This window comes from Papaver somniferum, chromosome 4, assembly GCF_003573695.1.
Source record: "Papaver somniferum cultivar HN1 chromosome 4, ASM357369v1, whole genome shotgun sequence".
NCBI lineage: Eukaryota > Viridiplantae > Streptophyta > Magnoliopsida > Ranunculales > Papaveraceae > Papaver > Papaver somniferum.
In genome coordinates, this window is record NC_039361.1 from 47505691 (window position 1) to 47520577 (window position 14887).

The 14887-nt window shown below is 38.6% G+C and overlaps 1 protein-coding gene and 1 pseudogene across 1 annotated transcript; both read right to left on the minus strand.

The window, feature by feature from the left end:
- Positions 1-1132: 1132 nt before the first annotated feature.
- Positions 1133-3553, minus strand: LOC113272463 (WW domain-binding protein 4-like). The gene is made up of 5 exons (XM_026522292.1): positions 3499-3553; positions 2508-2674; positions 1792-1848; positions 1433-1583; positions 1133-1335 (listed from the first exon to the last, which is right to left on the minus strand). The coding sequence occupies exons 1-5, from the start codon at positions 3551-3553 to the stop codon at positions 1133-1135; spliced, it is 633 nt and encodes a 210-aa protein (XP_026378077.1).
- Positions 3554-8150: 4597 nt separating this feature from the next.
- The window catches only part of LOC113272464, a 40051-nt pseudogene continuing 33314 nt past the window's right edge, over positions 8151-14887 (minus strand).

The following is a 14887-nucleotide window of genomic DNA, read 5'->3' on the forward strand; positions in this document are numbered from 1 at the left end:
GGTATGAGCGCTTTTCAAATTCCTTGCAAGGAAGAACAAGCATTGTAATATGTTAGTCATGACAAACTCAGTACGCTCTACAAAAAGGGAAGTTATGTAGGACTTTCAGGACTTTCAACTCGTATAACAACGTAACAGTAGTAACATGAACAAAGAGGATTGACCAATCATTTTGGGTGACAAAACAGCAAATGCAGGAAGCACAAGAAGATAACTTTTGAAAGAAATAACAAGCTCTGATCTCCATACCACTTCAATATAAGATCTTCAATATGAAAATGTGCACTGAATCATAGGATACCCACAAAAATGGAACAGCCTCTATAGTAGTTAATGCAAATGTGTCATGCATTCGTGCTTGGATCATTTTGCAGACTTAATTTGGTAAAGAGAAATGTACAGCAAAAAGTATGTCAAAGTATTTATAGTCACAAATAAGTATGGCATTTCTTCATGTAGAATAACTACATGACTCTTATCCCTAAGGTCTTTGTGTGAAGAAATCTCAGATGGTTTCATGGTGTCAGGTTAGCTGCAGACATCATGGATCAATAGCTTGCATCCTAAATGATGTAAATAATAAACAGTCCTACTCACATCTCGAACTATTTTGAAATAGGCAGCAAATGCTTCGATCTACTCTCCTTTTCCCTTCCGTATCCAACATTCTTACTCTAGTATTTGTGCTCATTAACAGTTCAAAACTTCAAGTTATTTAGGAGTTAAGGGGATCAAACTAAAAATTAAAAAAAGACGCAAACACACTCCTGACAGGTGAAAGTAAGAGCAGTACACTGACCCTGACTTTTTGTCTATCTGATTTTCATCAACAAATAATCCTCAAAGAAGAAAGAATCAAAGAGATACACAAAAACATAGGGGTGTTTAGCTTTGTGGCTTAGATGGCTGCAGGGGTGCGGGTCAGATATGCATGGTTCTATACCTCCTAAAAGACTTGCCGAATTGTGTGTAACAGTTGGCTGACGCTAGAGTTAGAATGGAGCATTATGAATAGAGTTAGATATACTATCCTAAATTGAGAATGCAAAACTCTCACAGGCCACATCCTTGTGAACATGTAGAGAGAGAGAGAGAGAGCACCGATTCAGTTATACCTTGTGCAATGATTGCACTACCCCCAAGCTTGGACAAGATCCAATCCCCATCCACCACATCCCATGCATTTAATTTGCATGAAGAATGGGCTTTGCCCATTTTTGTTGACTGTACTCTTTGAAGCCGTCTCTTTATTGTGCTGCAAGGGAACCTTCTTGAGTGATTCTGGGACCTCCCATTGTGATACACCTGTTTTTGTATTATAGTAGTATCTGCAACCTGTTGGAACTTGGAAGAAAAGAACTCTTAAGTATTTTCCCAACCACAAAATTCATTTAAACTAAATGATAAAAGAATAAAGCAATCTACCACCCACCTGATGCTAATGTCTCAATCCAATCTTGTTGTGGAGGTAAATACAGAGGTTGTGCACTACCAAAATTCTCAGAAGGAATCTCCCATTGGGATTTCCTAGTACTTACGTGATAGTAATATGACGAACCTGTTGCCGGGTCCTTTGCTTCAGCCTGCACATGCAAGAACAAGAAACATGCATATGGCTCCTAGTTTTCATCGAGATATAAGGAGAAAACCTAAGAGAAAGTAAATGCAAAGACTGGGATTGGCTTCACAAACTGAAAAGAAAATTTGAAGCAAGAGCTTAAGAAACAACTAGAACAAATACAGAGCTAAGATATGGTGAACATCAACAGTAAAAATACAAAGAAGACTGACCCATCCAGGTAGCAACCTTGTTACAGCATTGGCTTGATTTGATTTCATCTCCAACTTCTGAAAGTCAATTGCTTTAACAAATTACTAGTAAGGTCATCAAATAAACAAGCAGATAAAGAATAGTGGACTTGAATAATGGAATGTCTTGGCACTAGGCAAGGTGATAGGAAACTGCCACACCTAGAGACACCTAAGCATTTCTTAGATGACGTCCAGACACATTCCACATTTTAAACTTCAACATCAACCAATATTGTTTCTTGCGTGACACATTTAATTTTTTCTCAAAATACTAATTTGTCTAGGCAACAACCTAATTTCACCTGGTGACCCTAAGAAACTGAGGCGGAGAATCACTGCCTGAAATAATATAAAGTTAAGAAAGATGTGGCAGGCTTTATACATGTATGTTAGATCGCCTAGGTTTGAGTGACATGGACTATATCCCCAAATGCAAAACTGATAAACCATGTGTTAGGCGTCAATGAACTATAAAGTCAAAGGTTCATTCTTTAGATGTTTCTTTTGCAAGATCTCATTGGCCACTGGAACAGTTTAACCAGGTTTACAACAACTACAAAATCTAAAGAGCATTTTTCATAATAATCTAAACGCAGGCTTAGCTATGCAGAGAGGTTTAAGATGATGACTTCTGGACTCTTAAGGCTATCCAAAGAAAAAGAAAATAACGTTACTAAAAAGTTGAAATAGCTTACATTTGGAGATGCTACAGTCCCTTTCCCTGTGTCTTCCTTAAGAGTTCCCCTAGCCTTCGGCCTTTGCTTCGAATATTCAGGCAAGGCATCTAACTCCTCTTTCACAAGCTCTGGTAGAAAATGTTCTTGCTTACTTTTCACCTTAGTAGGTAATTCAACTATTGTACCTGAACAAAATAAGAAAAAACTAATTACTAAAACGAAAAGAAAAGAAAAGAAAAAAAAATTAATGAGCTAATGAGTGGGTATACAGTATACTTACAAGTTACATTTTTATTAAGAATCGCCTCCAGGCGAATGCTTGTTGGTAGATCGGTCAAGGACTAGATTAGGAAATCTAGTTGGTTAAGAAAACCAAGTACTTGTGTCCTAAGTGTAGAACCTTAAGAGGTTTGTCTCTTAGAGCTAAGTTAGGAAACCCTATACTTGTAGGAAAGTAATCCTTGTTAAGGAATGTGTCCAGTCCTATTGATGTGTATAAATAGCCATAGAGAGAACTAGAGAAAAACACACCAGAACTAGTAAGAGTTCTCTTTTTCTCTGCTTGAGCTTTGTATATTCCAACCTATATGGTGATATATATATAAAATTGTTATTCCTTCCCGAGGATTCAACCTCGTTAAATACTTGTTCTTCTTGTGTGTGTGATTGTGTTCTTGGCGATATTGAGCTACCACGTAGTAGTGCAAACCTAAACTCTTCCACAGGCTTTGGCGCAACAATTGATATCAGAGCAAGGAGACGCTCTTTGATACGGGTACTCGAATTGCAGTAGAAGTGAAGGTATTTTTTCTGAAGATTGCTTGAGGTAATACAAATCTCAAAGGTTCTGTTTTTTATCTATATTTGGTTGTTTGTGAACAATGGCTGACGGGGACGAAGATCCGAAAAATCCTTTAGGAGAACATTCGGAGTCCACAAATAAATATAAAGAAACAAAAGAAGAAATACTTCATTCACATAGATCACAACTCAAGGTAGAAAAGTTTACAGGAATCAATAATTTTGGTTAATGGAGAACGGACGTAATGGGTGCTCTTGTTCATCTTGACCTAGAAGAAGCTCTAGAAGGTCAGCCAGTGGAGATGGCTGAAAAGCAGTGGAACAAGACGAATAAATTATGTCTTGCTTCGATACGAGGGTGTTTAGCAACTACAGTAAGAGTTAATTATCATCATGAGACTTCAACTAAGGATCTCTGGGAAAAGCTAGAGAAGGAATATCTTGTGAAGAACGTGGCCAATAGGATACATCTTAAAAGGAATTTGTATCGCTGTAACATGAAGAGAGGTGAAACCCTAACCGAGCACCTAGATTCATATAATAAACTTCTTGTTGAGTTGGTTAACTAAGATGAGATAATCGACAACGAGGAACAAGCTTTGTGTCTGATAAACTCTCCTCCTGAAAAGTATGAACCCGTGATTAAAGCATTAATGCACGGCAAGGATAAGATAACATACGCTGAGGTCACTACAGCATTGCGTAGTGAGGAGTTCAGGAATATGGACCGTGAAGACCTTGCAAGTAAAGCTAATAATGATGTGCTTCTTGCAAGAGGTCGTTCAACAGATAGGAGAAGGAAGACTGGTGGTTATGGTAAAGGTAGAGGACGTTCTAAGAGTAGAACGCGACTGCGGAAAGATGAGTGTGCTTGGTGCCATGACTTTGGTCATTGGGCTAAGGATTGTACCAAGTCTAAGGCGAGAGAAGGAGATAACGGTAATACCGAGGTGAACATTGCTAAAGGTAATGAAGAATCAGATGATGCTTCTGATTTCTCGCTAACTGTGACACCATCATCTTGTGCTATTACAGATGGTGCATGGATATTAGATACTGGAGTAACATATCATATATGTCCATATCAGGACTGGTTCTCAAGTTTTGAAGATCTTGATGGAGAAGTACGTATGGAAAAAAATCATACCTGCAGGGTGATTGGGATTGGTAGTGTTCGTATCAAGATGCATGATGGTATGGTTAGAGAGATGAAGGCGGTAAGATTTCTACCTGCCATAAAGAAGAATCTGATTTCACTCGGAACTTTAGAAGCTAAGAGTTATAAGATAGTCGCTGAAAATGGTGTTCTAAAGGTAATATATGGATCTATGGTAATCATGAAGGGCACACGTCATCATAACTTGTATTACTTGATTGGGAGTACAACAACATGGGATGTGTCTATTTCTGAACACATCGAGAGAACATCTACCGATAAGACGAAGCTATGTCACATGAGACTTGCACATCCAGGTGAGAAGTCGTTGCATAGGTTGATTCAACAAGACTTGTTGAAAGGTGCTATTGCCTGCAAGTTAGCATTTTGTGAACATTGTGTTAAGGGAAAGAAAACAAGAACAAGATTTGGCACATCTATCCACAATACTAGTGGAGTTCTTGACTATGTTCACTCAGATGTTTGGGGTCCTTCCAAGAATGCATCATTGGGAAGGAAACATTTGTTTGTGTCGTTCATTGATGATTATTCTAGGCGCATATGGGTGTACACCATGAGGCTTAAGGATGAAGTCCTAGAAATCTTTGTGAGGTGGAAAAAGGCAACTGAGACTCAAACTGGCAGAAAGATCAGAGTACTACATTCGGACAGTGGTGGAGAGTACAAGAGTGACCCGTTCTTGCAAGTATGTCAGGATGAGGGGATAAAGAGGAACTTCACAGTTAAGAAGACAATGCAACAAAATGGGGTAGCTGAACGCATGAAGCGTACTTTTCTGGAGAAGGTACGATGTATGTTATTTAATGCTGGATTAGGTAAAGCGTTTTGGGATGAGGCAGTTACGTATGCGTGCTTCCTCATTAATAGGTTGCCATCAGCTGCATTAGAAGGTAAAACTCCTATAGACAAGTGGTTTGGTAAACCAACTTATGATTATGACTTAATTCATATCTTTGGTTGTCCTGCGTGGTATCATGTTAGTGAAAACAAGCTTGATAGCCGTGCTGTGAAAGGAATCTTGTGGATATGAAGAGTGGAGTAAAAGGGTTCAAGATTTGAATCCAGTTGAGAAGAAGATAGTCATGAGTAGAGATGTCACATTTGATGAGATGTCTAGGGTAAAATTTTGGGGTTCTCGGCAAGTGTAGGACAGAAGAACCAGTACTAGTGAGACTTTGCAGCAGGTGGAGATTGATGCAGCTCCACCAAATCCAATTAAGTTTGTATCTGTTCAGAATACTTCTGAAGATATTGGATCTTCAAGAGAGGTAACTACTGAAGTTCCAAATGATAGTGACACTGTTGAGGAAGAGGAACAAGAGTCAGTAGAAGATACAGAAGCTACGGTCACGGAAACCATAGCAACCAGCAAATCGAGAAGATCAACCAGGAAGCCTGGTTGGATGAATGATTACATTTATTATGCATTACCAGTTGTTGAAGATGGTACTCCTACTTCCTATTTAGAAGTTGTACGCAGTGTAGAGTGTAAAGAATGGGAAGGTGAAATGCAGGATGAGATGGAGTCTCTCTACAAGAATGACACATGGATTCTTATGAAGCTTTAGAACGGTAAGAAGGCCATAGGGTTTAAGTGAGTATATGCTAATAAAGAAGGATCTTCGGCGAATCAAGTACGCTACAAGGAAAGGTTAGTTGCAAAAGTTTATACCCAAAGAGAAGGGATTGACTACAATGAGGTGTTCTCTCCGGTGGTAAAACACTTATCAATACGTATTTTGTTGGCCTTGGTAGCACAATATGATTTAGACCTAGTTCAGCTAGATGTTAAGACGATGTTCTTACATGGTGATCTAGAAGAGGAGATCTATATGACTCAGCCGAGTGGGTTCAAGGTTGCTGGAAAAGAAGATTGTGTATGCAAGCTGAAAAAATCGTTGTATGGGCTGAAACAGTCTCCAAGACAGTGGTACAAGCGATTTGATCATTTTATGATTGGCCATACATACACAAGAAGTCACTATGACCATTGTGTATACATCAAGAAGCTACGTGATGGATCTTTCATATTTTCTCTTGTATGTCGATAATATGCTGATTGCATCGAATAACAAGAAAGAGATCGATAATTTGAAGTGCAAGTTGTCATCTGAGTTTGAGATGAAAGATCTGGGAGAGGCTAAGAAGATTCTTGGCAACGTGACAGAGAGAAGGGTAAGATTTGTTTGTCTCAGAAGGCATATTTGAAGAAAGTGTTACAGAAGTTTGGTGTCTATGAAGGAACTAAATCTGTAAGTACTCCCCTTGCTGCTCATTTTAAGTTGAATGCTCGTATGTCTCCCACTACTGAAGAAGAGCGAAAGTATATGGCCCAAGTCCCATATGCTGAGGCTGTTGGTAGCTTGATGTATACGATGGTATGTACAAGGCCGGACATTTCACATGCAATTAGTATGGTCAGCCGTTATATGCATTTTCCTGGTAAGGGACATTGGCATGCTGTGAAATGGATTTTGAGGTATCTTTATGGTACAGTTGATGTTGGCTTGGAGTTTGTGAAGGATAGAAGTAAAAAATCAGTTGTGTGTTGGGTATGTGGATTCTGACTATGCTGGTGATTTGGACAAGAGACGTTCAACTACAGGGTATGTATTTACTGTAGCAGGGGCACCAGTAAGTTGGAGATCAATCTTTCAGTCTATTGTGGCGCTTTCAACTACGGAGGCGGCGTATATGGCAGCGACTGAGGCATTTAAGGAGGCTATATGGTTACAAGGTTTACTAGATGACTTAGGAGTTGTACAAAAAAACAAGACCAACTTTCTGTGCATTGTGATAGTCTAAGTGCAATTTATTTGGCTAAGAATCAAGTGCATCATGCTAGAACCAAACACATAGACGCATGATTTCACTTTGTGAGAGAAATTCTTGAAGATGAATATATTCTACTTGTGAAGATCGATACTAAAGACAATCCAGCTGATATGTTGACTAAAATAGTATCTGGGATCAAGTTTCGACATTGTTCGAAATTAATCCACATCCTTTCGGTTTGTTGAAAGACCCTTTTGGGGTAGAGGTTCTTAGGAACCTGGTGGAGGTCTTCTAGCAAGGCCATTTGAGAGAACTGCGGTCGGGTTTGATTCCTATTGAGGATACGTAGGCAGCCAGTGATGGTTCAATCGACGTTGGAAGATGGAGGTGATTTTATCTATTGATCGTCTCATGCATGAATGCATGATCCGAGGTGAAGAATTGTTGGTAGGTCGGTCAAGGACTAGATTAGGAAATCTAGTTGGTTAAGGAAACTAAGTACTTGTATCCTAAGTATAAAAGCTTAAGAGGTTTGTCTCTTAGAGCTAAGTTAGGAAACCCTATACTTGTAGGAAAGTAATCCTTGTTAAGGAATGTGTCAAGTCCTATTGATGTGTATAAATAGCCGTAGAGAGAACTAGAGAAAAACACACCAGAACTAGTAAGAGTTCTCTTCTTCTCTGCTTGAGGTTTGTATATTCCAACCTATACGGTGATATATATAAAATTGTTATTCCTTCCCGAGGATTCAACCTCATTACATACTTGTTCTTCTTGTGTGTGTGATTATGTTCTTGGCGATATTGAGCTACCTCGTAGCAGTGCAAACCTAAACGCTTCCGCAAGCTTTGGCGCAACAATGCTTACAGCAGTTTTACTGGATAACTCTCGACTAAACTTTCGGCGGACTATGTGTTCTGAAATGATGAACCAATGCTGATTCCATCTTCAACCATGAAGTAACCACTTTTGGTTATAATCCACAAGAAAAGTTTGGGGGGAACATTTGATCTGGCTCGTTCATATCCTCCCATGAGGTAGTAAGGATGGCTGAATCTGTCCAGTTTCTTACACATCAAAAGGTCTACTACTTTGGCGGCACAAAGACATGAATCGTTCACTTCCTCATGGTCTTTCATAAGTTCCTTGATTGTTATTACAATTTCTGGAAAGAAACGCATTTCCAAACCAACAAATGCAAGAGACTTAATTTGCATCACTGGGAAATCAAGACCCTTACCTGCATAATTAGACCATAACAGTAATTTAAATCTAACAAAACGTGTAACATACACAATAAAAATAGACAAGATCCCAAGAACGGTGATTGCATACGTGGAGGCTTGCTTGTGTCAAAGCTACCATCTTTCAGAAGTACGACCCCGTCACGGGACTTTAACCCAATCATAGTTGGCAGACGCGAAGTTGGAGCCCAGCCCAGTGACATAGCTGGAGATAAAAAGGCATTATAAATAAATAAACTGTGCATTGTAATATTTTAAATTAGTGAAAAGAAGACATTGACTAAATATCGTTAGTTGTGAACATTTCCTCGTACTCCCTCCGTCCCCATTATACAGAGGGAAAAATGAATTTCTCTTAGAATAAGATTTTTTTTTAATTTCTTACATTTCCATCCTCTTTCCTGTTTTATCCTTTGTACAATTTCCAACACTAAAAACATTAACTTAAATGTGGTGATAACTACCTATAATAAATAAGGGCAATATATGGAAAAACCCATCTTGGAATTGAAAGTCTGCCTATCTAATGGGACTACAAATTTTTACAACTCCGCCTTTATAATAGGGTCGGAGGGAGTATATTTGTACCAAGTATAGAAGACTTGGACTAGCTTCTATAAGAAGCTTTGAGAAACCAGGTATTTACAACAACATTTATCTCTATTTTCCAGTGGGTTCGATCAGGCCATAAATGTTCAGAAAGAAACCTATTTTGAGGCATGATGTGTTTTGTAAATAGTGGTAAAAGTGGTTCGATTCTCAGACTTGCAAAGGATATTAATTAGACCTAAATTCTACTATTAAAATAGAAAACTCATTAAAAATTATAGCAAACTCAATCAAAGTTGATATCAATGTTAAAAGAACACTGAGGCTAAGATTCCACTATTTTTCAAGTTCAAAGTGATTTAATCCAATATTTATATTCATGCAATTTTTTCGTTCAATTTGATTCTAAACTATTGCAACAAGTAGATTCTCAAAATAACAAGTGTAAATCCGAAGCATAGAACATCAAAAACCTAGGTCCAAGCATGCGCTATCAAAAGAAATAACAATTGCTTAACAAGAATCATTCAAACAATTTTCACTCAAGGCAAAACAATCATAAAAATAATTGCGATAAATAAATAAATAAGAATATACCACTTTTTGTTGGAAATAGCTTCCTCTGTCGCCTCAGAAATGGGGTTTAGCTCCTTATATTAATCACTTGCTCAAAATACATGTTTGTTGCTCAAAAGTTGATTAAAAAGAAGAGAAGGTATAAAACAGCGTGTTTGTAACGGATATAATTGTTACGAACCACTGTTACAAAGTACTCTAACACAAAACTGTTGCGAACTCTGAATAATTGTTACAGAAATTGTGACAAACTGATTGAATTTGAAAGAAAAGGCCACGGATTCTGCGACTGTCTCTTACTGCTGTTATGAGTTCTTCTTCTTCCTCTCGCCTGTATCTCTGCAACTTGGTGTTTTTGTGCTCTGTTCTGTTCTAAACTTCCCCAAAGTGAACGTAAGTTTTCTATGAGCTATCCCAACTCCTTTTATAGCCCACAGGTCGATTTAATCTCCTCTTTTTTTTTTTGCCAAAGTTACGGGTTTTATCTATTCTTTCCATATCCTCATACGCGGCTTCAAACACTCCCTGTTTTGCTTCTCACGCGTCTTCCAAGTATAATCCAAAGTACCAGACTCTCTCAAGGGTAATATCGAATCAAACAACTTCCAATATTCTCTTATCTCCAACCGTTAACTTCCATGTATTCAACCAAAATCCCGTGATACTCTCCAAGCATTGTTTTAATCCAAAACCCACATAACTCTCTTTTTCTTCACCCTACGCGTATTCTGTGCTCATCTAAATTCTTTCCACAGATAGAGGAACAAATAATATGGGAAGTATTCTCCAAGAATGAAATAAGAATCCGAGAACAAATACCTCTCTGATTTAACGAGATAACCATGGAAACTTGCTTGTTTTCCAACTATGAATCACATACCATCCCTGTTTGAGATTAACAGGCTCATACGAACCTAGTCCAACAAGAAAATCCGACAAATATTCAACAAAAACGGATCCAGGGAAGTTTGCTGCGACTAAACTTTTCTAACTCAATTTCCCGCCAAAATCTTGTCCTTTAAGCCGTGAAGAAAGGTAGTCCCCTATCCAGAGTAGGGTGCCCTTTGCCGTGGGTGTAAATAACAGGTCTGGGGTGAAAATAGCGGTGAGGTTCCCCTTATCAACAAGTTACCCTTTATCTAAAATGAGGGTCCGAATAGTAATTTTCTCCCACGAGCGCAAATACCAATTTTCGAGCCAATTTTCCCGCCAAAGCTTATTTCTCCAAAAACACCTACAAAGACATAAAATAACCAAATAAGTATAAAATTGAGCACTAACAATATATACAATTGAGATATATTAGACACATAAATGAGTCTATCAAATACTCCCAAACTTATTTTTGCTAGTCCTCGAGCAAATCAAATCCAGAAAATAAAATCCTAACTCACTGTCGCAGGCATCGCCGATTGCATTTAGCGTATGCAATAAGCCTTTAAACCCCTAGGTGTTTCTAGTGGCAGAGTGTTGTCTCCGGAGGGCTTGCCAGAGGTATACCAACAAAATATTTATACTCCAGACCCTAGCTATCTACACAGAACCTTGGAAGGGACTAAATAATTTCCTTGGTTGGCATACTTATTGACTACAGAAGGAAGTACCCTGATGCGAAATTCCAATTGTTGTACACGAGTTCGCACTCAAGCATACTAAAATTCATATGAAGTGACAGAGCTCTACTCAGATAGTCGCATCCAAACTCAGAATCAAACAAATCACATGGATAGATTAAGAAGATGGATATAGGAAAACATAGATGGTTTTGATGTTGACTAAGGTGAACGGTGTTTCTCATATCTGTCTGAAGGCCACTTCCATAATGAACCTATCCTAATGGACTGAGATACCGGTCTGACTAATATCAACACACTGGCATATACAAGGGTACCAGTGGTCGATAATCCTAACTTTAGGTCAACACAACTGGCATGTACAAGGGTTCCAGTGGTCGACTTTATTGAATTTATTCCAGTTGGTCTGATGGTCTGGTCTCAATTTCTTTTTCTTTTTTTTTTCTTTTTTTTTTTCATGACTATCTGAATCACTCTATTTCACCCTAGCAATGGTAACAACTTGAATCGTGAGCCCCACCTAATCACTTAGAGAAACATATTTTAAAAAGAAAAAAAAAAGTGAAAAGGACTCAATGAGACATGGCGAAACTACCATGTTATTTCTAACACCTGAGCTCTGTGCTTTTATGAATAGACTCTTTAGATGTTGCCATCTAGTCAGATTGGTTCCTCAACTCCTACAACCAAAATGATTCCATCCACTTAGATTGGTTAGTGTCATCCTTCATAGGGATAAATTTCTAGGCTCTGGAGTTTATTTATTGCAACGAAAAGGTAACAAAGAGTTCTACCCCACCCCCAAACTTAAATCTAACATTGTCCTCAATGTTTCTAATTAAAGAACAGTACCAAAAATATAAGTAACATGAGGAAATAGTAAAAAGAGAAGTCGGAAAGATAGTACCTGGGTGAAGTGTAACCAAAAACCTACAAAAAAATATACAACATACAAAATCGCCTCGATGGTCAATCAAGGTAAACATGGTCCTCCAGAGGGACCTCCTCAACATCACCTGTAGGAAAAGGCTCTATAAAGGGCTTCAATTGCTGACCGTTAACCTTCGAAGAACTACTACCATATGGTGTCTCAATCTCAAGAGCGCCATGAGAAAAAACAGTACGGACCACAAAAGGACCGGTCCATCGAGAACGCAACTTCCCAGGGAATAGATGCAACCGAGTGTCATATAGAAGAACTTTTTGACCTGGAGAAAATGACTTTCGTAAAATATTCCTATCATGCATAAGTTTCATTTTTTTCTTATACTCCTTAGCACTACCGTATGCATCTCTACGAATCTCGTCCAACTCATTGAGATGGAGCTTTCATTGAGCTCCTGCCTTGTCAAGTGAAAAGTTTAAGTTCTTAATAGCCCAATAGGCTCGATGCTCTAACTCAACAGGAATGTGACATGCCTTTCCAAACACTAAACGATAAGGTGACATTACAATGGGTGTCTTAAACGCAGTACGGTAAGCCCATAAGGCATCAGTAAGCATCGACGACCAGTCTTTCCTATTTGGATTAATTGTTTTTTCTAGAATACGTTTAATTTCCCTATTGGAAACCTCTACCTGACCACTAGTCTGAGGGTGATATGGGGTTGCTATTTTATGGGTAATATCGTATTGTTTCATCAAAAGAGCAAACGGTCTATTACAAAAGTGTGAACCTCCATCACTAATTATAGCTCGCGGAGTACCAAAACGTGTAAGTATATTCTCTTTCAAAAACTGGACTACGACCCTGTGGTCATTCGTTTTACACGGAACCGCCTCAACCCACTTAGACACATAGTCTACAGCGACAAGTATGTAAAGATAGCCAAACGAAATAGGAAATGGACCCATAAAATCAATGCTCCCCACATCAAAGACCTCAATCACTAAAATAGGGTTCAAAGGCATCATATTTCTATGGGAAATGGTTCCTAACTTCTGGCAACGCTCACAAGAAACACAATGATTATGGGAATCTTTAAACAACGAAGGCCAGTAAAATCCACACTGCGAAATCTTAGCAGCAGTCTTCTTAGCACTAAAATGACCCCCACATGCATGTTCATGACAAAAGGAGATAATACTAGACTGGTCACTCTCAGATACACATCTCCTAATAATCTGGTCCGGACAATACTTAAACAGATAAGGATCGTCCCAAAAGAAATGCTTAACCTCGGCTAAAAACCTAGAACGATCTTGCTTACCCAAATGTTGAGGCATTCGACCAGTAACAAGATAATTCACTATATTTTCATACCAAGGTGATTGGGAAACAGAGAACAATTATTCATCAGGAAAACTATCCCTTATAGGAAGGGAATTATTATGGGAACTAACAACTAGCCTAGACAAGTGGTCTGCTACTACATTCTCTGCACCCTCTTTGTCTCTAATGGGACAAAATTCTTGTAACAAAAGGATCCATCTAATCAATCTAGGTTTGATATCCTTCTTAGACAAAAGGTATTTCAAAGCAGCATGATCAGTATAGATTACGATCTTAGAACCTAATAAATAGGATCTAAACTTATCCAAGGCAAACACGATGGCTAGCAATTCCTTCTCGGTTGTTGTACAGTTCATTTGGGCATCATTTAGAGTTTTGCTAGCATAGTAAATCACATGGAGTAATTTGTTTTCTCGCTAACCTAGCACAACGCCTATAGCATAATCTGAAGCATCACACATGATCTCAAAGGGTAGGTTCCAGTTGGGTGCCTGGACTATCGGGGCAGTAGTGAGTAAAGTTTTAAGCTTATCAAAAGCCTTTAAGCAAGCATCATCAAAGACAAACTTAACATCTTTTGCAAGCAAATTGCAAAGAGGTCTAGAAATCAAGCTAAAATCCTTAATGAATCGACGGTAAAAACCTGCATGCCCTAAGAATGACCTAATATCTTTTACGGTTTTTGGGACCTGTAGAGTCTTAATAAGGTCAATTTTGGCTTTGTATACCTCTATACCATTTGAAGAAACGATGTGCCCTAAGACAATTCCTGATTCAACCATGAAATGGCATTTTTCCCAATTAAGCACTAAATTTTTTTTCCTTACACCTAGTCAATACTAATGTCAAATGATGAAAGCACTCATCAAAAGATGAACCAAACACTGGAAAATCATCCATAAAGACCTCTAAGAACCGTTCTACCATGTCAGAAAATATGCTCATCATGCAACGCTGAAAAGTCGCAGGGGCATTACAAAGCCCGAAAGGCATGCGTCTATACGCAAAGGTACCAAAGGGACAGGTAAAAGTGGTTTTCTCCTGCTCTTCTGGGGCAATAACGATCTGATTATATCCAGAGTAGCCATCTAAGAAGCAATAGTGACCATGTCCAGCTAATCGCTCTAGCATTTGGTCGATAAAAGGAAGAGGAAAGTGATCCTTCCTTGTGACCTTGTTCAATTTCCTATAGTCAATACACACACGCCATCCCGTGGTCACTCGGGTTGGGATTAATTCATTATTATCATTCTGGACTACAGTGATACCTGATTTCTTGGGGACAACCTGAACAGGGCTGACCTACTTACTGTCTGAAATTGGGTAAATAATACCCGCATCTAACAACTTAAGAACCTCTTTTCGAACTACCTATTTCATGTTAGGGTTCAGTCGACGTTGCATCTCCCTAGAAGGTTTGGAGTCTTCCTCTAAATGAATCTAATGCATACATACAATAGGACTTATAC